The sequence below is a fragment of the Ailuropoda melanoleuca genome, chromosome 4 (assembly GCF_002007445.2).
Source record: "Ailuropoda melanoleuca isolate Jingjing chromosome 4, ASM200744v2, whole genome shotgun sequence".
In the NCBI taxonomy this organism is placed as follows: Eukaryota; Metazoa; Chordata; class Mammalia; order Carnivora; family Ursidae; genus Ailuropoda; species Ailuropoda melanoleuca.
Window position 1 is genome coordinate 136,111,714 of NC_048221.1, and position 22,718 is coordinate 136,134,431.

A 22,718-nucleotide genomic window follows, 5' to 3' on the forward strand; every position below is an offset into this window, starting at 1 on the left:
GGCTCCTGTGCTGACCTCTCCCTTAAAGCCACATCCTCTCCCATCCTGTCCCCCTCCAGCGGCTCAAGCCCGCATCACCCCCTCTCCCTGTGGTACATCTTTTACTTATTCATTTGCTCATTCTTTTCTCCTCCACCTGGAATGTCAGCTCCAGGAGGGCAGGGATATTGGCTGGTTCTTCCACTGCTCCACCTCCAGGGCCTAGAAGGACGCCTACCACGTGGCAGAAACCTCATGAATATTTATTACCAGAATGAACAAAGGAAGGAGAAGACAATAATCTTTTTCTATGTTTGCTCGGGGGAGCACGGGTGGTAACTGACATAGAGTTGTCAACTTCTTCTCTTAAGAAAGAAGGAAGGAGGGTGCCTGGCTGGCTCTGTCGGTTGAGCATTCGACTTTTGGTTACAGCTCAGGTGTGATCTCAGGGTCATGAGATCGAGCCCCGCATCAGGCTCTGCACTGGGCGGGGAACTTGCTTGGGATTCTCTCTCTCTCTTCCTCTCCCCTCCCCATCCCCCACTCTCACTCGTAAAAAAAAAAAAAAAAGGAAGGAAGGAAAGTGCATATGCTATTATAATCGTTTTCATCAAAGAAAGATACCTTAACATCCCCCAAGTGGGATATGCGTTCTCTCACGATAAATAATAATCTTTCCCAGGAAAAAGTCCCATCAGCATATGTGCCACACAACATTGTCTGCTCTTCTTTCACCGAGCCTCACTGAAGGCTTTGGCACCAGCTCACCCGCTCACCCCAGCTCCACCCCAGCACCCCAGCTCTGCGTCACAGTGGCTCCTCCATGAACAAAAAGACAAGATGGTCATGTGCCCCGACCGGACCTTGCTCCCGCAGACGTGCTGCCGACGTCACAGGCATTCTTGGCTCTGGAAAAAGGTGGGAGTTCCAGCTCAGGAAGCCGACTCAGATCCAGCGTCACTGCTCAGGTCCCTGAGCGCCAGCGTGACACCAGCCTGTGCTTCACAAACTGTACCGTCCCCGCTGACTTGTCAGTGCATTGATACTTTCCGCACAGCTCCTTTGAGTACCTTTGCCATGCAGCTGCTGGGAGAAAACTAAGGGATGGTCTAAACCCCGCCCCATCTACTCGCATAACAAGCTAGCCAAGCAGGGTCGAAGGGTAAAGACAAAGACCCTTTTGTTCCCAAAGGTCTTTGCTCACAGCAGGCTTAGGGGTCCCAGTGGCCTCTCCTACCCCTCTGCTCAGGGCTGGAGCTGGGCGGGGGCTCAGGGATGAGCAGGGAGGCTGAGAGCAGCTTCCTCAAGGTGGGAAGGGTCGGTGGGGGCAGGTGCTGGGCACACTTGGAGGGGCGGCCCTGCCTGGCTCTTCCCTCCCCCGCAGAGCCAGACGTGTGCACCTGTGGCTCTCTGAATCACAAGTCAGCCCAGACCTCTTGTTCTCCCCTGCTTTCTTCCCGGCCCCCATTCCCACCCCTGAGGCTCAGCTCCAGGCCCACCTGCCACCACGAGCTGGCGTCCTGAGCCGCTGGTGGCTCCCGGCTCTGCACGGACCAGCCCTCTGGGTCCGGACCTCACCGTGGGGAGCATGCCTGCTCAGCCCCTTCTCTCGGGCTTTCGGTCACATCGTTTCATGTTTTAAAATATCAGAACAATAAAAATAGATGTGATTCACATTACATGATGCACATTATTTCATGTAGTTCTCAGCTCGCTGCCTTTCCTTTAAAATCGACCCCATCTGCTATTCTACAGCGTGCATAGGGCCGAGCGCAAGGCAGACCCCTGAGGTGTAGCCTGCATCTGGAGGGGCTCCACAGTTTGCAAAGTTCTATGACTCACATAACTCAATTGAGCCTCACAGGGCCAGGCAGGGAAACGGAGTCTCTAACGAAGTGACCTTGTCCAAGGTCACATACCTAGTCATTTGGGTTGCTAGGGCTGCACACCAGTTTCCAAATTCTGAGTCTATGACTCTTGGGCTCCCCAGCATATTGCTTCTCAATAGTGCATAAACATGGGCAAAAAAAAAAAATACATTTCTTGTTGACAAAGAGTGGAACCCTCATTATATACATACTTTCAATTTCAATGCATTCAGCTATATATACTGTTGGCAAAATAGGGAGGGAAAGAAAAACAGTAATAATTTCAAGGGTGCATGGCGATTCCTCTTGCCATTTTCACTCCAGGGGGTAATTCCCCAGAAAGGTCTGGAATAGAAAGTAAAGAGCTGCTATTTGCCCAACTGTCTCGCCAACTGTTTCGCTTCCCCAGTGGGTCTCATGGAGTAAACAGCTCACCCTCCAGATGTAAGTATAAGGCTCAAGGAGAGACATCACATTGTGCCACGAAGCCCCTGTGCCAGGCTTTGCGGGAGGAATAGAAATCTGTTCCAAGGCTCCAGAAAACAGGCCCATGTTGCATCTGATAAGAGACAACACCAGTTACGTGCATACCAAGGGCTTCACAGCTTTTAACCTGCTTAGGCGCAGGAAATCCATTTTGCAGATGAAGAAACGAGGCTACAGAAGGTCAGTCACCAGCCAGCAAGCCTGAGAGCTAGGCTGTGAACCCGAACAGGGAGTCAGTTGAACCTCTTCCCCTAAACATCATTGCTGACGTGCCCAGGGATGGTGGCTGCAGGGGACCCACATCCTAACAGACTTGGACCACACAGTTTCTGCCTGTCACACTGACTTGAAATCCTAATTTTTGCATGAAACACGTCGCCACCATAAAAAGCCCCCACCCAGCTCCAGCCCTGATCAGAGGGGTGGGGGAGGGGAACGGGTCCCCTGAGTGACAGCGAGCAAGGACCTTTGGGAACAAGCTGTGGGTTAGGGGACTGCACCAAAGCCAGGCACAGGTGTGATCTTACAGGTATGTGCCAGGCAGGGTGATCATTCCATTCTAGACACTTCTGAGAGCAAAAGGGGGTGTGATACATGATTACATCAGGACAACAGATGCAAACCCGACTGACCCAGGTTGACACAGCTCTGCACTCCGGGCTGTGGGGACGCCAAGACGGAGACACCCTCCCTGCCCTGGGGAGCTCCCAGCTCAGCAGGAGAGAGGAGACAGGTAAGTAAGTACTGAACATAACAGGCGGAGAGGGGAAGGTCCTCGCTGCAGTCAGATTTTAAAAGCAGTGACCAGGCCTTGTCGCCCCGCAAATCTGATTTCATAAAGGGAAACAAATCAGTCTCCGTCAGAAACACGCGGAAACATGGGGTGGATAATATGCAAGTACTACCTACTCAACCACTAAGTGAAATTGTACAGAGATTGTGGCATTGGAATCGGGCCTCAAAGGGTGAGCAGGATGGCAATGGGCTCAAAGAGGGACTGTGCGTGTCTCTGTGCAAGATGCGGAATATATGCGGACAGCAGTTTGCTGCAAGGAGTTAAATTGCAAAAAAATGCGATGGTGAGGAATTAGCATTGGACCCATTGATTGCTGGCCTTGTGCACCATTGAGCTGCGACATTCATCCTAACTTCTCTTCACTAGTAAAAGTCACACGGGTCACACGCTGGGCTGTACAGGAGGGTTGGTGGTTTCACTGTTTGTAATGGCAGAGTACTGCCTCCAGGGGGCACTCTGAACTCCCCTACCAATCCACCTGAGGGACAGATGGAGGGGTGCCTGGGACCCTGAGAGAAGGAGCAAGGCGGCCAGAGCTCTGCTCCCCAGGAGGGAGGGCTATGAGGATTGCTTCCTGCAGTTTCTCTCTCTGCCCTTCTCCCCCATCCACGCACACCAGCCTGGGAGGGTTCAGGCCCACCTGAGCCTCTTGAGTGAGCAAACAGGTGTTTCAGGTCGGCTGGGGCTTTGGGGAGAAGTGGACCCTTTCCCTGACTCTGTCTTTCTATGTCCCACCCATGGTCAGGGGCTTGGGCCCCAGAAGTCCCAGAAAAAAAGGGACCGTGGGGGGTACTGTCTGGCCTCTGTCTAGACCTCCGGTCAGCATTGTCAAAGGAGTCCAGGCAGCAAACATATACTGTGGGCAGTTGAGGCCCAGACCCCAGCCCAAGTCTATAGGGGCTGGAGGTGGCAGAATGGGTCTGGGTTCCCGAAGATCACCTCCCTGAAGCCCCAGCTAACTCGACTGGCTCAGCACCTCTGAAGTGGTGGGCAACACTTGAGAACAGAGAACACAGCCAAGAGAAGGAAGGGGAGGCCAGCTTTGGGGAAGCCTTGAATGCCGAGCTAAAACACCTGGATGAAGACTACACCCCAAATTCTCCTCCCTGTCAGGAGACCCAGGGGTCTGGATTTGTGTCCTTCTCCCTTACACTGCTTACTAAGACCAACGGTCCGAGCGTAAATGATCTGACTTCTCTTCAACATGATATTTGCAGCCCAACCTGTAACTACAGGCTATCTTTTTTCAGGTTTAGTGTCATTACCAGTAATAGCTCCATTTACCAAGGACCTGTGAATATTATATTATTAGATACCATATGCCCCATTATACAGATGAGAAAACTAAGGCCCCAGGAAATCCAAACTTATAAGTAGCAAAGCTGGGGCTTGAGCCCAGGCCCTACAGCTCCTACACACACACCCCCACACGCACACTGGTTTCACATTGGGTCCCACATATTTGGCCACTGTTTGCTTGCTTTCACAGCCGGGGTGCCTGACCAAGAAGAGGGGTACCAGCCCACCCCCACTAAGGAGTAATAAACTCCCCAGTCAACTCCCCTGAGGAGCAAAACCTGCAGACTTAGCTTGAGGAGAACGCCCTGTCCTCTCAAAACCCAGCCTTCTTTCACTCTGAGCCCTCAGTCTAGAAGGCTCCGCCCCCCAGTCCCCTCCACCCCACCCCCTGTGCTCTGTTTATTGAAACCCTACTCTCCTCCAAGGCTTGGCTCCAATGCCAGCTTCTGAGACGCCTTCCCTGGCCCTGCCAGTTGGAATTGCTCCTGATCCGTGCTCCTGTGAACTTGGCAGCTGGGGGAGAGCAGGCCCACCCACTCACATTCTGCCCCGACCTCCTGCGGGCAGAGACCAGGTCTCACCCAACCCTCTGTGCCCCACAGGGCTCTGCCTATGCTCAGGGCCTGGAGATCAAGCCCATGGCCCCGGGGAATGCTGTCGGCCAATGCCACGGGTAGATGGTGCCAAGTTAACAGGTGCCCCGAGGGCTCACAGCTCTATCAGCTGCCCTTCCCCAGTCCCAGGAATGAAAGCACCCCACTATGGCTGGGCCACTTCTTCCCAGAAGCAGCCAGCCCAGCCTGGGCTCCCGGCCCTGGCAGCGGCAACTCGGGCCTCTCCCGCCCTGCTTGGCCGGCTCTCCGGACCGCAGCCTCCTTCTCAGCCTTCCTGCACCACAGTCAATCCACCTGAGTGTCTGCCCCCACTTCCTGCTTTGCGTTCCAGTTCTGCGTTGTTGTGGCCTGACTTTGGACTTGGCCCTCCCCTGCCCTCCACGGCCTAGTCCGGGACTCAGTGCCCCCAGCAGCAGGAGGCCGGTCCTCCCACTGGAGCTGCCGGCTACACAGCCCGGGGTCCCGGTGTTGCAGCCGCTCTCAGTGTGGCAGGTGTGATTCTTCCAGACACCGGCGCAAGCCTGTGCCGAGCCCAGTGTCCGGGCCCCTGCAGACCCTGCACCTGGGGGCGGAGACCCTGCAGGAGCCAGGACAGCAGCTCCAGGGTCCACCTCCCCAGCTCCCCACCCCCCACCCGCAGGAAGAGAGTCACACAGCAGGTGCTACGCAGCCTGGGGCTTTCGCATCAAGCACTGGGGGCGGAGTGGGGCCTAAGAGAGTTATGGAATAAAAAAGGACAAGGGGTAGATTTAAATCCTTTCTGGGGCTTAACTAGAATGAGCCTGAAGCGTGACCGCTATTTACAAAGGTCCCAGGCTCCCCGAGCAGTGGGTGATGGGCATCTCGCTATCTTACTTACACCTTGCTGTATATTCTAGATCTCCTCTAATGAACATGCTTTTATAATCAGGAAATATAACTTATAAGCAAAGAACGGATAGTGTCATAGTGTCCCCAGCTCACCGCGTCTGTAGAGTGCCCGGGATTTGAGAACAGGGCCTGTGCTGGCCCCAGGGGACAGGCTTCCCGTCCCCACCTTCCAGCAGCCCCTGAGCTCCTGTGGGCAAGTCCCAACTCCACGGCCTGTTTCCTCGACTGTCAAATGGGAATGACGGTGTCTGCATGGGCCGTACAAGAGAGATGCCCACAATAATAACACCTGCGACCCAGGGCAGTGGAGACTAGGGGTCCCCTTTGGGGACGTGGGAGAGCATCATGAGGGATGCAGAGCTGCCCTCGCGTAAGACGGGGCTGCCCTGAGTAAGAGAGACGTTCCAGGAATGGAAACAAGACATGGCCATCTTAATCTCCAACTACCCACAAAACCAGTCTATTTAATCAGAGNGTTGGGGACGTGGGAGAGCATCATGAGGGAGCAGAGCTGCCCTCGCGGAAGACGGGGCCGCCCTGAGTAAGAGAGACATTCCAGGAATGGAAACAAGACATGGCCATCTTAATCTCCAACTACCCACAAAACCAGTCTATTTAATCAGAGTGTGCGTGCTGTTGGTCTACACAGCACTCCTTGGGGGTGGCCCCATTCCCGTCCTCGGCCTGCCTCTTGAGAGAGGGTCAGTGATCGGCCTCGGGGAACTCTTCTGCCAGCATCTGTCCACCCTTGGATGGACAATTCACCCAACGGGCCAACTGCAAATGGTGGCCGAGGCAGGAGCAGAACCAGGGCCCCCTTTCTCGGCCCAGCACCCCCACCGCATTCCAGCCCGAACACCCACAGCAAGTTCCCAGCAGGGCCTGTTGCCCCTGAAGGGAAAGGAACCCCCCTGAGGATGCACATGACTGAAGTGACAGGTGACAGGTGTTTGGGGAACCAGCAGCCTAGTGCTTGCCGCACCCCTCACTCTATTTCCCTCAGAGGCAGAAAGCCCCAGCTCTCTCTGCTTCCAAGGCACATGGAAAGTTCCAGCACAACCCCAGCCTTGTGCAGCTAAGGACAAGAAGCAGATACCATTCAGGGTGGGGGGGGGTGGTGGCTCATACATTGTCCTCACTGCAGCCAACCTCCCCTCCACCCACCGGCCTCTGGAAGAAACAGCAAGTCATGAATTCTAACCGAAGCCACAGCCCCAGTGCCCACTTCTACTTGGGGTTATCTGAGCACCCTCTACTCCTGCTTTAGGGCTTTAATTGAAAATAACTACTTTTGAACCAAAGCCCTGGCATCTAGGGTGAGCTCCAAAATGGCAGGACGGTACCACCTCTGGCTTTGGAGGCCAGTGGAGCCCTACAGCACACACATCACAGCCCCCAGGACACCATGGTTAAATGACTGCACAAGGGCAGGTCACTTCGACACTTCTGGGGCCTCTCCTTCCACACGCACATGGAAGACAGCATGAGTGCCCAGCTCTCTGCCTGGCCAGGAAGCCTGCAAAACACCCTGCGTCCCTGTCTTGACAATTGAAGCAGTCACTGCTCATTTTCCATCCAAACCACAGAAAAAAAGCCCTTAAATTCTTAAGTAAGTTCTAAAACCTCCTCTATAAATGCCATCTCCACGTCACAGGAGTCCCTGGGGAGCAGCTGGTCCCACCTCTTATTTGGAGAAATGTGATTGCCTCAATCCTAAGTGTGCCTCTGGGCACAGAAGGTCCCTGCGGTCCCACCAGCGTTCCCAGCGGGGGCCGCAGTGCACAGCCGGCCAAGCCCTGGCCCTTACCCACGACCATGGTGAATCTGGGGAGCTCTTGTCCTGCGGGGGCTCCCAGGTAGACCCGCCACGGTCCTGCTCCTCCATGGCCTGGCCTGCGGGATGCTGGCTGTCTCCTCGCCCAGCTCGGGAGATCAGTGACCCAACGTGGCTGATTTCACCCCCTCTCTGAAGCTGGGAGGCTGGGGGGAGGGGGTGCTGACGGAGCCCAGAGCAGTCGGCTTCCCTTTACAGCCAGGAGCCCAGCCAAGTCACAAGGCTCAGGAAAAGAGCAGAGTGTTGAATTGCAAATCCTCTCCCACCTGGGGACTGGCTAGCAAACAACCCAAGACACCTTCCGTTTCCGGAAGATGCAGAGATTCCCAGCACAGGCCAGTCTTCCTGAGCTTGGTGGCACAGGGGTGGGAGCCATGACCCCTGCTGGTGGCCACTGGCTCCAGTCAGTTAGATGGACTAACTCCCCCCTCCCCACCCCTGGCACACAGCTCTAGAGGGCGGACGTGGGGGGCTGACAACAGCAGGTGTTGGAGAGACCACGTCTGTCCAGTGCTGCCTGCAGAGTGGGAGGAGCCTGCTCACGGTCCCCTCCACCACCAGTTCCCACCCCCACCCTGGGATCCTTTCTCTCTGTTCCTCCAGTCCCGTTCCTGTGAGCTGCCTGGGCACACCTCGGGGAGTCAGGAAGGCTGGGTTCCTGGAACCCTCCCCTAGAAGCCACTGCTGTCCCCTCTATCACATGCAGCAGCATCAGGCACAGCCTGTTTCGAATACTGCCCCCCACCCCACCGCCAGGCTAAGTACTCCAACCCCATTCTGGTATATATGGTCCACAGCCACCTTCTGGGCTTACAGACACAACTTAGGAGCTTGAAGAATGACCTTGGGTCACGAAGCAGGAAGTGGCAAAGCAGGGCCAGGCTGACTTCAAATACGGTGCTGGGAATGTAGTTCGAATCCTACCAGGAGCCCTGGATTCGTGGTGATGGGCTGGGCTCACGGAGGCCCAGGGTGTAGAGGGACCTGCAGCAGAGTGCGAGGGCGAGCATAGAACGGGGGCAGCTCCTGGACAAGGCTGCGAGCAGAGGGCACGCTGCAGGAGCGGGTGCAGGGGCTTTGACCTGGTTTGACAAGAACCTCGAGATCCCACCCAGAGGGAGAGGGTGGCCCCCGTAGAGCACAGCAGGGTAAAGGAAGGGGCTTTAGAAGAGTGACAAGTCAGGCTCACCGACTCAACTCTTACCACACCCCCATCCAAGCTCTGCTCTTCCTCTCGTCCCTGCAATGGGTGACGGGTGACCCTGACATTAAGGCCAACCACCTCCTGATTGAAAGATCAACCCCACTTCTGAAACTCCTCCCTGGCCAAGCCTTCTCCGATTTCACTCTTCACAGCTCTTTCTCCTTCCCTCCAGAGAGGACCCTGACCCACACAGAGCCCAGCTGGGCTGCTAGGGCAAGTGAAGTTTAGAACACAGGAAAGCTGGGTCCTACCTAATGCAAGGGGGTTTCTGTAAAGGGTTCTGTAAAGGGGAACGTGTAAAGGGTTCTGGGGGCAGTGGCTTCCCCCAGGTGCTGCATCTGGGAAGGATCAGGGAGGGACTCAATCCCAGGCCTCTGCAACCAGGTCACCACGGTCCTGGCCACCCCAGTGCCCCTGGCCCTGCTCACCCGGAGAAGCACAGAGAGCACACGGCCTCAGAGCCGGGTGGCCCCCCCTGCTCCCACCATCTCCCATAGTCTGAACGCCTGAGTGTTATTAACTATAAGGGAAAAAATAACACTTTGAGACACTTCTACTGAGCTGGGTCACCACCACTCTTACTATTTTTAATTCATCCCGTCAAGATATTTTAAGAACCTCATGACCAACGAGTGATAAGATCGTGAGTAATTATACCTGGCCGTGTCTAGCGTTTAGCCAGAAATCTGACGGAGGTACAGGGCTGCCCAGACCGAAGTTACTCTGAACACGGAGGCCGGTGCCACGGCATCAATTGGGAGGACGCAGGCCCGTGGACGCTCCCGGAGGAACGTCTGCTGGCAGACGGCCGGAGATTGGCGGACACGCGTCTCGCTGCAATGTCAGGCCACTGAGAGCCAGCACTTGCTTGGCTGGTCCACCCAGAAGTGGGGACGTGAGTGCAGACGGGGCGCCCAGAAGCTGAGGGTGACGCGTAGACCTCACAACCTGAGTCCCACAGACCTGGGCTCCGGCTCTGACCCTCCCCTTAGCAGCAATTCTGACTCAGCCTCCAAGAGCCTTTGTTTCCTTATCTGGGAAACACAGGGATAAAAATAGAGTTGTTGTGGGGACACTTGAGGCCGTGTATGGAGAGTCCTTGACGCAATGCCTACCTCGCATGGGTTAGACTCTCAAAAAGGAGTAGCAACTATTAATCCTCACAATAACTTCGACATAGGCATTAATAGCTCCATTTTACAGCTGAAGAAACTGAGCCTGTGTTTATTGGGGGCTCCCGTCAGCTGCCGACTCTCCATCATTTCCTGCCCTACAGCTCCTGAGACTCCATCAGTGCCCCAAGGGGCCGTGGCCAGGACCAAGCTGAATTTCCCCTGAGACACCTCCCCGGCCGTGTGCCCCCCAAGCTGTGAAGAATCCCCCAGGCTGCCAGGCCAGAGCCTGAGAGGCACCTGCTAAGCCCCCAAGAACACTGGATTTTTCCATTCCCATTTCCCCTAAACGCCTTTCCCCTCCTCTCTTCCTTTTCAAATTTGTCCACTTTCTGGGCCCATGTCAGACCTCCTTCCTCCATGGAGCCTTCCCGGATCTGTCCACCCCATAATGAGTCTTCCATCCTTTGACGATTGAGGGAAAGGATGAGGTCGAAACAGACATGTCTGAGCCCCTTCCATGTGCCTAGTATTTGCTCACACACGCCATCTCTAATCATCAAGGTTTGCTTTTTCCCAGAAAAGGAGAGAGGCTCAGGGAGGCTCACCTGGCCAGGAAGAAGTGGAGAGACTCCTCCTCGTCCAACACGTAGAGTGTGCCAGGGAGGGAGCTTACCTGCGGGTCCAGGTCGCCCCTTGGCCAGGCCTTACTGCTCTTTGGCTCCAAAGGCACTTCACACAGTGGCAAGGACCCAGCATGGGAAAAAGTCACATCAGGTGGGTTTTCATTAATAAACTTAGTTTTTCCTGAGTACTTTAGGTTGATCTGCAAATTTGATCTGAAAATACAGAGAGCTCCCATGTACTGTGTTCCCATACATGCACACCTTCCCCACTATCATCATCCCGGCCCCTGATTAGTACACTTGTTGCAACTGGCGAGCCTACACTGACATCACTATCACCCAGAGTCCGTGGTCGACATTAGGGCTCATTACTGGTGTGGTACAATCTCTGATTTCAACAAACACACACTACCATGGATCTAGCTTTTTAGTATCTGCCCTAAAAATCCTCTGTGTCCCACCTACTCATCCCTCCTGCCCTCCGTGTCTTTTCCTGGCCTGAGAGCTCATTTCTTTTTAGTGCTGACCGCTATTCCATTATCTGGATGGACCTCAGCTGGTTCATCTATTCACCTACGGAAGAATATCTGGGTTGTTTCCAGGTTTTGGCAATTATGAATACAGCTGCTATAAACATCTGTATGCATATAAGGTTTGTGTGTGGGCGTAAGTTTCCAACTCTTTCGGATGAAGACCAAGGAGCACAATTTCTGGATTGTATGGGAAGCGTATGTTTAGTTTTATAAGAAACCACCAAACTGTCTTCCAAAGTGGCTGCACCATTCTGCATTCCCACCAGCGGTGAAGTGAGCGTTCCTGCTGCCCCCCGTCCTCGCCAGCACTGGGCATTGTCAGTATCCCAGATTTTCGCCATTCTAACAGGTGTGTCGTGGTACCTCGTGGATGTGTTAATTTGCATCTCCCTGATGCCTTATGATGGGGAGTATCTTTCATATGTTTACTTGCCACCTGTGTGTCTTCTTTGTTGAGATGTCTGCGAAGGTCTTTGGCCCATTTTTTAATCCAGTTGTTGGTTTTCTTATAGTTGAGCTTGAAGAATTCTGTATTTTGGATAAGAGTCCTTTATCATGAACATACACTAGATCCATCAAGGTCCCAGTAGAAAACAAACAGGACCCTTGAGCTGAGTCCTTAAGGAACCCGAGAGTGTTGACAAGATATGGGCAGAGTTGAGGAAGACCGCCAGGAGGCGGTGACAAGACCAATACCAGCCAGAGGAGGGGCCAAGGCCAGCCTGGGCTGGGGGAAAGGAGAGGGGCAGTGTGGCCAGAGCCCAGGTGTAGGAGGCAGGGCATCAGCCGCCAAAGGTGTCCACATCCTAATCCCCAGAACCTGTGTCTATGTCACATCCTGGAGGTCACATTTCATGGCAAAGGGAAATTAAGGCTGCAGTGGAATTAAGGTTGCTGGTTGGCTGGGCTTAAAATGGGGAGACTGTTCCAGATTATCTCCAATCACCTGAGTAGTCGCCCCAGACCCTCCTCCTGCTTTGCCGCTGCAGAGCTCAGCACACCTGTCACCACTGCTTGTCACCACAGTCTCTGTCCTTGCTGTGTACATCAGGTGGGCCCAATGTAATCACAGGCTCTTTAAACAAAGAAGGGGGAGGCAGGAGAGAAGCAGAAATGGCAGCATGGGAGCAATGTGGCACGACCTTGCTGACTTTGAGAAGGAGGAGACCACAAGGCAATGGCACTGGCAGCCTGCAGCAACCAGAAGGCAAGGACACGGGTTCTCTGCTAGGGCTTCCGGAAGGAGCACACCCTGCCAACACCGTGATGGGAGCCCCACCAGACCTGGACTTCTGATCTACTGAACTGTAAGGTAATTACTCTGCACTGTCTGCAGCCATCCCGTTTGCTGTCACTTATTACAGCAGACATCAAAGGCTAGGACATGAAGGAGCTGGAGGAGACCCCTGCAGGAGATTTGGTGGAGGGTGCCAAGTGTGGGGGTCCATCAGCAGTAATCCAGCGGGGAGGAAGTGAAAGGAACAATACCTTCAACTCTCTCCTTCCAATTTCTCATTGTCCACCATGGGCTGAACCCACATGGAAGACAGAGAACTCAGGGCAGAGCAGAGAAGAATGAAGAATGAGTATGGAAATGCATAATGAAGGGAAGATTGTGTGTGTGTGTGTGTGCGCGCACACACGCATACACACATGCCTGCCTCTCTCTCTCTCACACACACACATGCTCTGCGGTTGTTGTGAAGGTAAACTCTATTGTCTGAGTCAGAAAATGCTACCAGGGCTCAATCCTGGAGTAAGGGAAACAGGAATTAACTCTTTTTTTCAAGGTTCAAGTAGCAAATAATCTCTCCAGGTCATCGGTTGGCATCAGGATCCAAAGCTGCGTAGGGACTGACCTCACAGATCTGCAAGGGGCTGCAAGCCCAAGGTTAAGGTGCCAGCTGATTTAGCTACTGCTGAGAACTCTTCCTGGCAGGCAGACAGCTTCCTTCTCACCGTGTCTTCAGATGGCAGAAAGAGAGGGAGCTCTCTGCTCCCTCCACTTGTAAGGACACTAATCCTAAGGGATCAGGGCCGTACCCTTCTGACCTCATTTAACCCTAATTACTTCCTTACTCCTAATACAGTCATACTAAGATGAAGGCTTCAGCATATGAATTGGGGGAAGGGGGACACAAAGCTGTCCATAGCAGATGCCCTTTGGATTGCATCTTGCAAGTAATCAGCCAAGAAGGTCAGGAATCTGGGTGCACAAAGCAAGCAAAGGGTCCTGGCCTCAGAGACCCCCTGGCCTGACCAGGAAGCCTCGTTAATACTTTACATGGTTGACCTGACAGCCCAAAGCAGCATCTCTCCATCTCTGGCATCCCTGGACTCAGAACTGCTGACCTTCTACTGCTGCTCACACCTGGTGGATCCCTCTAGCGCTGAGTGGTTCTGAGTGATCTGCTGCATAATTAGAGGTGGAATCCTTTAGTTCAACAGGAGAGCCAGGATTTTAATTCTAACATAGACAGTGGAGGATATCAGGGGTCAGAGTCTCCCAATACAGACTGAAACTAGTCTTAACACAAGGGATGTTTTGTTTTTATTCAGAGGCAAAATTAGGTTCATATGGGTATGGAAGAAGCAAGCTCTGGGCCCAGGGCATCCACACGTGGATACACTCTCTGAGAAGTGTTTCAGGTTAGAAGGACCTCGAATGAAACTTACAAACAGAGGGCACCTCAGGCACTCTGCTGTGGTCTCCTGGGTGAAGAGAGAAATTGTGAGCCCTCTGACATGGCCATAGAGGGAAGCCACGGGGTGAGTCAATGGTGCTGATTCTTCCTCACTGCCACATTAAACGCATTTTGTAGGCTCCTCTGACCTGGCTGGAGAGGCTTATCCATTGAAGACACCAAGGAAACTCTCCTCTTTCTACATGACAGAGGATGCTTACCTAGAGCTGTCCTAAAAAGGTAACCATACCTCCTTCACCTCTTGGACATTCCCACCAGTGCCACAAGTGAAAAACCAGGAACTGCTCCCTTTGTCTTTGAGCTTCTTACCATGTAGGAGTTGGTAAGGCTGAACTCCTGTAGTGACAGCCCAGGGACTCCAGTCCTGAAGACTCCTATCTGCTCAGTGCTCTAACTCACAGGAGTAAAGAGGCTGATGGCTTGCCAGGGACATAGAGCTAGCGAATGAGAGCCGAGACTCCTACCCTCCTCTCTTGATCCCAAGCCCACTGTCCTCTCCACCGTTCCAGCCTCGACCTTGGGAGACTGAATACTTGGAGAAGTCTTCCAAAGGGAAGCAGGAACTTGCCTTTTTCTAAATCCTACAGGCCTTACTGAGCTATCCGAAACCCAGTAAGGAGTTAAAAATTTATTAATACAGGTTTTTTGCTTCAAAGAAAATTTGTCTAAAACTCATGTATGGAATCCTTGTGGTCGACTGAATCGTGTCCCACAAAAATCCCTTTGCTGCAGTCTAAGCCCACAATGTTACTGTAAGATTATATATCTGGCTGGAAGATTAAAGTATCAGTGGAGCATAGCAACTTTGCCAAAGACAAAGAATCAGGAGACCTGGGTTTGGCTCTAGTAAGGATCAGGGGTTCTAAGTGCAAGATAAGTAAAGGCTTTTTAACTCTAAAGTTCTGGCATTTACAAGGGTTAAGGAAAGGGACTAATGAAAGGTTTTAAAGCATGTTAGTACACTTCTTTTCACTTCCTCACCCTGCTCCATGGGAATGACATCCTAAAAGCCTGGGAAAGCCTGATACCGTGAGGACGCTTGTACCAGAGACAAAGAAATCCCTGGAGAATGTTAGTGTGGTGTTCAAACAGCCCTTCAGCAAGAAGAGTCACAGCTGCCAAGTGCCAAAGTTCTGGCAAGCGTTTGACCAGCTGTCTCTGGGACTACACACACAGGAGCGCAGTGCAAGTGGCCCAGGCGCATGGTACCCATGGGATGCCTAGGTATACCGAAGGTTTGGAGCTTTCTCACAGATTGGCTCATTTAACCTTCACGGAGCCTCTGCAACGTAAATATTTTTTTAAATGCAGAAATGAGTTGAGAGGTTTAAAAAACTTGCCCAAGTTCACGCAGCTGGTAAGTCAGGCCCAACCCCTCTGTATCACCTTCCACCCAGCACCCAGTGCTTCCGTGGGTTGAACTGAACGGAGAAATGTAAACGCAGCCAACAGGCTTACATTCGCTGGCCGGTCCCGCCCGGCCGTTTGCTCAGGGGCACCCTTCGGGGGGCGGGTCCTCCCGCTCTGGAGGTTCCTGGAGAGGAGGAGGCGCTCGCTCTCCTCTCTGGGCAGCTCGCCCAGTCTCCGCGCAGTGAGCGGGAGGGAGCGCCGGCCGCGGGAGCGGGATGGAGAGCAGCAGCCCGCGGCCCCCGAGGCCCACTCCGGGCCCCGCGCTGAGCCTGGACGCCCGGCTGGGCGTGGACACGCGCCTCTGGGCCAAGGTGCTGTTCACCGCTCTCTACTCGCTGATCTTCGCGCTGGGCACGGCGGGCAATGCGCTGTCCGTGCACGTGGTGCTGAAGGGGCGAGCCGGGCCCCCGGGGCGCCTGCGCTACCACGTGCTCAGCCTGGCGCTCTCCGGGCTGCTGCTGCTGCTGGTCAGCGTGCCCATGGAGCTCTACAACTTCGTGTGGTTCCACTACCCCTGGGTGTTCGGCGACCTGGGCTGCCGCGCTTACTACTTCGTGCGCGAGCTGTGCGCCTACACCACGGTGCTCAGCGTAGCCAGCCTGAGCGCCGAGCGCTGCCTGGCCGTGTGCCAGCCCCTGCGCGCCCGCCGCCTGCTGTCGCCGCGCCGGACCCGCCGCCTGCTGTCGCTCGTGTGGGCCGCCTCCCTCGGCCTCGCCCTGCCCATGGCAATCATCATGGGGCAGAAGTACGAGCTGGAGACGGCTGGCGGGGAGCCGGAGCCCGCCTCGCGAGTGTGCACCGTGCTGGTGAGCCGCGCCACGCTCCAGGTCTTCATTCAGGTAAGGGGGAGGGAGGCTAAAGGGCCTGTGTTTTCACTTCGAATACTCGCGACCGCCCTTTCCCCGGGAAATTTGGGTCTCACTGCCCCATTTTACAGAGGACCTGGGTAGAGGCTTGGCAAAGATTAGGCATTAAGAGAAGCCCAGATTTGAATTCAAAACTAATTCTGGAAGCCTGCGTTCTTCTCAGTGTTGCAAGAGTGATGACCAAACATCACTGGGCATAAGAACTGTGGGAGAGGGGGAGCTGTAGAAATACAGATTTCATAACCCACGCCAGCCTTCTACTTTTTTATCACCAAAACTAACCATCTTCAGCTTCACGGCAGAATATCCAGTTTAATGGGATTTTGTGGAGATATAAAAGAGAGGCCTGAATATTTAATATTAATGAAGGATTTCAGAAGAAATACATGTATTAATTGTAGCCTTAACAAGAATTTGGAAAAATTTAAGTTAAACCTGATTAGAAAACCTTCCGCCTGGCTTCAGAAGTTGCTTACTATGGTCACTATGGGGAATTACTCAGAAGTGACAAGGTAGGATCCCTAATTTTTAAAAATCCACTTTCTATATCAGACATGTTTGTGGATTGTCAAATTCCTTGCCCAAATCTGTACCTGATGATAAAGAAGACAAAAACAAAAGCAAAACACACCAGCAAGCAGAACAGTAATGACACTAATGAAACTGGTCATGCAGGGCTCCAGAGAGCAGTCAGAAGGAGTGGCTCCATTGACAATAGTGACAATAGTGGGAGCTGCTCTTCCTACCACATCAGGTCGACTAGTCATGACCTGAGACCTCATCGGTCCAGTCCGCACATTGCCTTCCCCCATGCCGATCCAAGCACATCACAGCTGCAGAGCCACATATCTAGAGCACCCATCGAGTCCCAGCAGGTTCTGAGCTGCAGCAGAACGACCTAGCTGAATAGTCAGAGCACCACAGCTCCTGCCTTAGGTCTGACTGTGTAGCTCCCTTCTGCACCCTGGTATGGCCATGGCAATGAACCAGCAACCACAGGCTCAAAAGGCTTGGTAGCCAAGTTCCACCAGTTCTCACAGACTAGAGTGGAAGCTTCCAGGCTGCACCTGTTATGGAGTGGGGTTTTGGGGGGGAGGGGAGAGCCAAGCAAGGTTTGTGCTGTGAATATGCTGCTTGCAGAGTTTACTTTATGTGGTGCAAACTGACCAATGCGATAGAAACTGAAATGAGCCGGGGAGAGCTTGCGACATTATGTGTAGTCAATTCCCTCATGGTAAGAGCCTTATTCGAAAAATGGTATATTAAAAAATGCTTAACTTGAAACATACAGTCCATGTTAACAAAATAACCAAACTCAAATTAGGATTATTTCGGTCCATCTTCCTTTTTAGTGTCTTATCGCTCACTGTCCATATTTATCAGTGTTTTTTGACTACAAAAAATTGCTCATAGTTTTTGAAAATACAAAAAACTGTATCATATTTCAAAGTTCCCAAAGATTAATTACTAATTTATGAATATATATTTACCTTCAATTTCTGTCTTGACCGGTATTAAAGTTACAATTTGATAATAAGTATGTTGTTGCTGATAAAACCCTGCCTGGTTCTGCAACAAAGTAAAATGACTGTCACTTAGTGTTTTATTTTTGTCTTGGTGCTGCTGATTTGTCAGCATGCATTAAGAAAAAAGCATGAGTGATAACTCCTTAAAAAGGTACAGCACCCAACCCAGATATTTTGTACTGATTTTAAAGTGCTATTAAAATGTTCAGTTTAGGGATGCCTGAATCGCTCAATCGGTTTAGCATCTGCCTTTGGCTCAGGTCATGATCCCGGGTCCTGGGATTGAGCCCCACATCGTTGTCGGGCTCCCTGCTCAGGAGGGAGTCTGTTTCTCCCTCCCCCTCCCCCTGTTCCTTCTCTCTCGCTTGTCTACTCTTTCTTTCTCAAATAAACAAAATATTTTAAAAAACAAAAAAAAGTAAAAGAATAAAATGTTCAGTTTAGGGGCACCTGGGTGACTCAGTCGATTAAGTGTCGGACTCTTGATTTGGCTCAGGTTGTGATGCTGGGGTCCTGGGATCAAGCCTCGTGTGGGGCCCTATACTCAGCACAAAATCTGCTTGAGGATTCTTTCTCTCCTTCTCCCTCTGACCCTCCCCTTCCTCCCCCCAAACAAATAAATCTTTAAAAAAATAAAAATCTTTAAAAAAATAAAAAATAAAAACTTAAAATGTTCAGTTTAAAACAAAATGTTCATACAGAACCAATAAGGAAAAACCCTATAACACATATACTTTGAATTTTTTAAAGATTTACTTATCTACTTATTTGAGAGAGAGAGAGAGAGAGCAGGAGCAGGGGGAGGAGCACAGGGGGAAGATCTCAAGCAGACTCTGCACCAAGTCTGACGGGGGGCCAATCCCACGATCCCAAAATCGTGAACTGAGCTGAAAGCGAGAGTCGGACACTCAACTGACCGAGCCACCCGGGCGCCCCATATACCTTGAATTTAAAATTTAAACATTTAAAAAACAAGGTCTTATATAATAGGCTTGTTTCTCATCAGTCAAAAAACATCAACTAATAATTACAAGGCTCGACACGTAAAATAGCTGTTCCCTTACCGCCCTTCGCACTTTGATTTATATTCTCTTGTTGAGGGGCAGCTGCTGTCCGCCCTTAGCTCCTGCTGCTCTTTGCCTACATATTTCTAAAGAACACGCCTGCTTGATTTCGCAGTTTTGATATTTTACGCAGTGTCTTCTAACTGGAGAGAAAGAGCATTCTGCTCTCTCGCACTGCATGCCTACCCTCCTCGTCCCACGTCCACACACGTCTCACCGCTCCTCCAGTGCAATTACGGCAGGGTATGATAATCTCACGTCAGTACTTACCTACCGTGACTATGCTAAGCGTTCTTCACGGATGAACCACATCATATATTTTTATTATATTTCCTTTCCAGTGTTACCTTTACTTCCTTGCCATCGATAATGGTCTTTTTCCCCCAATTTGCTTAGTTTCCTGTGATCTATTTCTCATGCATGTTTTACTCCTCTCCTAGAAGTATAAATACTATTTCAGCATGTCCAGACCCATTTGGTCAACTCTCAGTTGCTCCTCCAGTCGCCCCTGGAGCCCCCCTCTCTCCTGCTCCAATCTAACTGGGTGTGTAGCGACATCTTCCATCACTCTGCTTTTCTGCCTCATACCCTATTTTTGGATCCCGGGTCTCTCTTTATTGGTTTACAACCTTATTTTGATGGAACATATGCTCTCATAACCTCCTGTGACCTGAGAAAAGGTCCACAGAAGGTTAAAAAAAAAAGTGTGATTTTACACGTTTAAAAATGTTCCAGACTATGGAACATAAGATGGCCGGGCACAGAATTCCTCACAAGTTGTAAAGCATCACTCCACTGTTTTCCAGCTTCCACTGTTGCCTTAAAGAAGTCCAGTGCCATTCTGGTTCCCGTTCTTTGTATGTGCCCTGTCTTATCCCTCTGGAAGCTTTCAAGGTCTTCTTTCCCCACACCAGGCTAAAAGTCCTAAGAACGTGCCTTGATGTGGGCTTATTTTCATCCATGGTTCTGAGCCTCCAGGCAGCCTTTCAATCTGGAAGCTTATATCCCTCACTCTTGGAAAAACTTTCTTCAATGTGGTTTATTTTAAAAAATTATTTCTTCCCCTCTGTTTTCTCTATTTGCTTTCTAGAACCCACTATTACTTAGACAATGAGTGTCCTCCACTAATCCCAAATGTTCTTGTTGTCTCTCCTTTTTTTATTGCTCTCTCCCATCATTCTGAGAAGCTTCTCAACCTTATCTTGTAACCCTGCTGTCACTCCCCCCCCCCACTGCTGCAGATTCCTGGGCCCTGGGCACAGCCTGATGACCAGAGCATCACAGAGCCTTGGTGCCACCACCATAAGCCATGGAATTACCTTTACAGGTGAATGTGCTGGTATCCTTCGTGCTCCCCTTGGCATTAACTGCCTTCCTGAACGGGGTCACTGTGAGCCACCTGGTGGCCCTCTGCTCCCAGGTGCCGTCCACTTCTGCCCCAGGCAGCCCCACCCCCAGCCACGTGGAGCTAACGAGTGAAGAGAGGAGGACGCTCCCCCATGGGGGCCAGGCCAGCCTGGTGAGACACAAGGACTCCAGCCGGCTCCGCGGTCTCCAGCACAGCGTCCAGGTTCTCAGTTAAGTACTCAGTAACACTGCCCTGAGCAGAAGAGTTAGGGCTCCAGTGAGGAGGGAGGAATCAGGAGATGCTAAGGAAGAGCTTTTTAATAGATTGGATCTGGGGGTGATAGAAAAATCAACAGACTATCTGTCTTACGACTTGAGCGCTAGATGGATGGTGGACCATCAGTCGATCAGAAAGAGGAAGAGAAGAGGCTTTATGAGGCAGAGAACACTTAAGTTCAGTTGTCTCTACAATTAGACAATCAGGTGGGAGTATCTAGCCCTGATTTGAGAGTGTATTCTGGTGGTCAGGAGGAGGTTATAGAGGTTGTAGAAGTTTCTAGAAGGATGTCAGTGTACAGGTGGGGTTTAAAGTGGGTATTCACCCAGACACCAGGGTAACATCAGGTTTGGCTACAGATCCAGATCAAATGTGTCAGATAGCCTCAAAGTTCCCTTCCAATCCCTGGATTCTGGGAACAAGTTCCAGGGAAATGCTGTGGTCAGCTTGGCATCTTCCTCCCTGGAGATGGCATAACTGGGAATGTTTGCTCTGTCGCTCTCTCCCTCCCCACCTGTTCTGCAGGAGCCATTGTGGCTGTGTATGTCGTCTGCTGGATGCCGTATCACGTCCGCAGGCTCATGTACTGCTACGTTTCCGATGACGGGTGGACTGGGTAGGTGCAGTGCAGGGACCCAAGCACGTAGGGAAGGACCACGGGGCCGGGCTTGGGACTGTCTATGCTCTCCACAGGGATTCCCAATTGCTGGGTCTTTTGGAACTCTGGCTTCCATTCCAGCTGGTCCTGCCCAGTCTGTGCACTCAAACTCTCTGAGCTGAGCGTGGGGAACAGGGCATTTTCTACCAACTTCCCTGAACTGATAAGGTCATGTGAGTGAGAGATCTCAGTGGTGACCAGGGCTATGGGCATCCTGACCACAGGATGGAGAGGCCCACGGGTGGGGGGAGAGCAGGGGGAGGTCCTTGCTATTGCAAGGAGAGGGGAGGAAGCCTCAGAGGCTCACTGAGTCCATGAGCTAACAAGGGCCCCTTGGATAGAGACCAGACCATGTATGCCTTTTGGGACACAACTGGAAAAGAGAAAATCTCCTGTCTTCTTTGGGAAATCACTATGCCCCTGATCCTAAATGGAAGGCAAACATCCAAGAGAAGAGAGATCCACACAGCCTCCAAGGAAATGGCTGTGTCAACAGATGCCTCATCCTCAAGAGCTACTAGCACCCCCTACGCACAAATGCACATGCAGAGCCCTCCCCACAGCTGAGAATCCTTGTGGCGAGGAGCAAGGCTTCTCAGAAGGACGTTCACTTCTCAGTGAAGCCACATCTCCTGGACCACACCCAACAGCACAAGGCTCCCAGCATCTCAAGCGGGCTAGGCAACGGCCCCTGTCCATCAGCAGGTGCACCTTTCACTGTGCAGGGGACCGAGAACTGCACGGGAAACAGGGACTCAGAGGCTGGGTGCAGTGCACCCGCCAAGGGCAGCTGGTGTTGATGGACCATTTATTGAATTCGCACCACACTTCCCAATAGCAGAAAACAGGCCTTCCTCACCTGGCCCTCTGGAGGAGAGATGCTTTCTCCAGAAGAAAGGGCTGGACGCTGTGAGGAGGTGCAGGTCCTCTAACACACCTCCCGGGTTTCTCTTCCAGGACACTCTACAGTTTCTATCACTACTTCTACCTGGTGACAAACACGCTTTTCTACGTCAGTTCAGCGGTGACCCCTGTCCTGTACAACGTTGTGTCCTCCTCCTTCAGAAAACTCTTCCTGAAAGCCCTGGGCTCCCTGTGTCGAGAGCACCACCGCATGGAGCCATGATCCCCGGGAGCCCTGAAGCCCCACCCGAATGGACCCAACTTGGGGCTCTGGGGAATCGCCCAGACACGCCTACCTGGATGAAACAGAAGAATGAACGAAGCAGACACTGACTGACTGCTCGGCCACCTGGCGTTCAGACAAGCGGTGTTATCACAAGTAACACAAGCTCTGCAGTCAAATGTGCTCACCTGGACCCCCGGCCCCACCACTTACCAGCTGTGCATCTGCAGGCGAGTCGCTTACACGCTGAGCCTCGGTCTTCCCATCTGTGTGATGGGGATGAACAGGACCCAGCTCTTAGAGTTGTTCGAAGATTAAAGTGCTTAGCACAGTGCCTAGTGCGTAATAAATAATAAATGTTGGCTGCCATATTTTTGTCATTGTTGTTACTGTTCTTATTTTTGCTGTTTTTCACTCTCCTGGACGTCCATCACATTCTCCTCTAGCTTATGCTCATTGGTTGTGGGCTCAGATGTCCTAAGAATTTCCACAAATGACAAAGGGCAGTAATCCAGAAA

At 52.1% G+C, this 22,718-nt stretch overlaps 1 protein-coding gene across 1 annotated transcript; it reads left to right on the forward strand.

Annotated features, from left to right (window-relative positions):
* Positions 1–15,551: 15,551 nt before the first annotated feature.
* On the forward strand, positions 15,552–22,560 carry NTSR2 (neurotensin receptor 2). The gene is made up of 4 exons (XM_002922742.3): positions 15,552–16,175; positions 20,120–20,369; positions 20,942–21,032; positions 22,032–22,560. The coding sequence occupies exons 1-4, from the start codon at positions 15,552–15,554 to the stop codon at positions 22,198–22,200; spliced, it is 1,134 nt and encodes a 377-aa protein (XP_002922788.2). The 3' UTR covers positions 22,201–22,560.
* Positions 22,561–22,718: the final 158 nt, after the last annotated feature.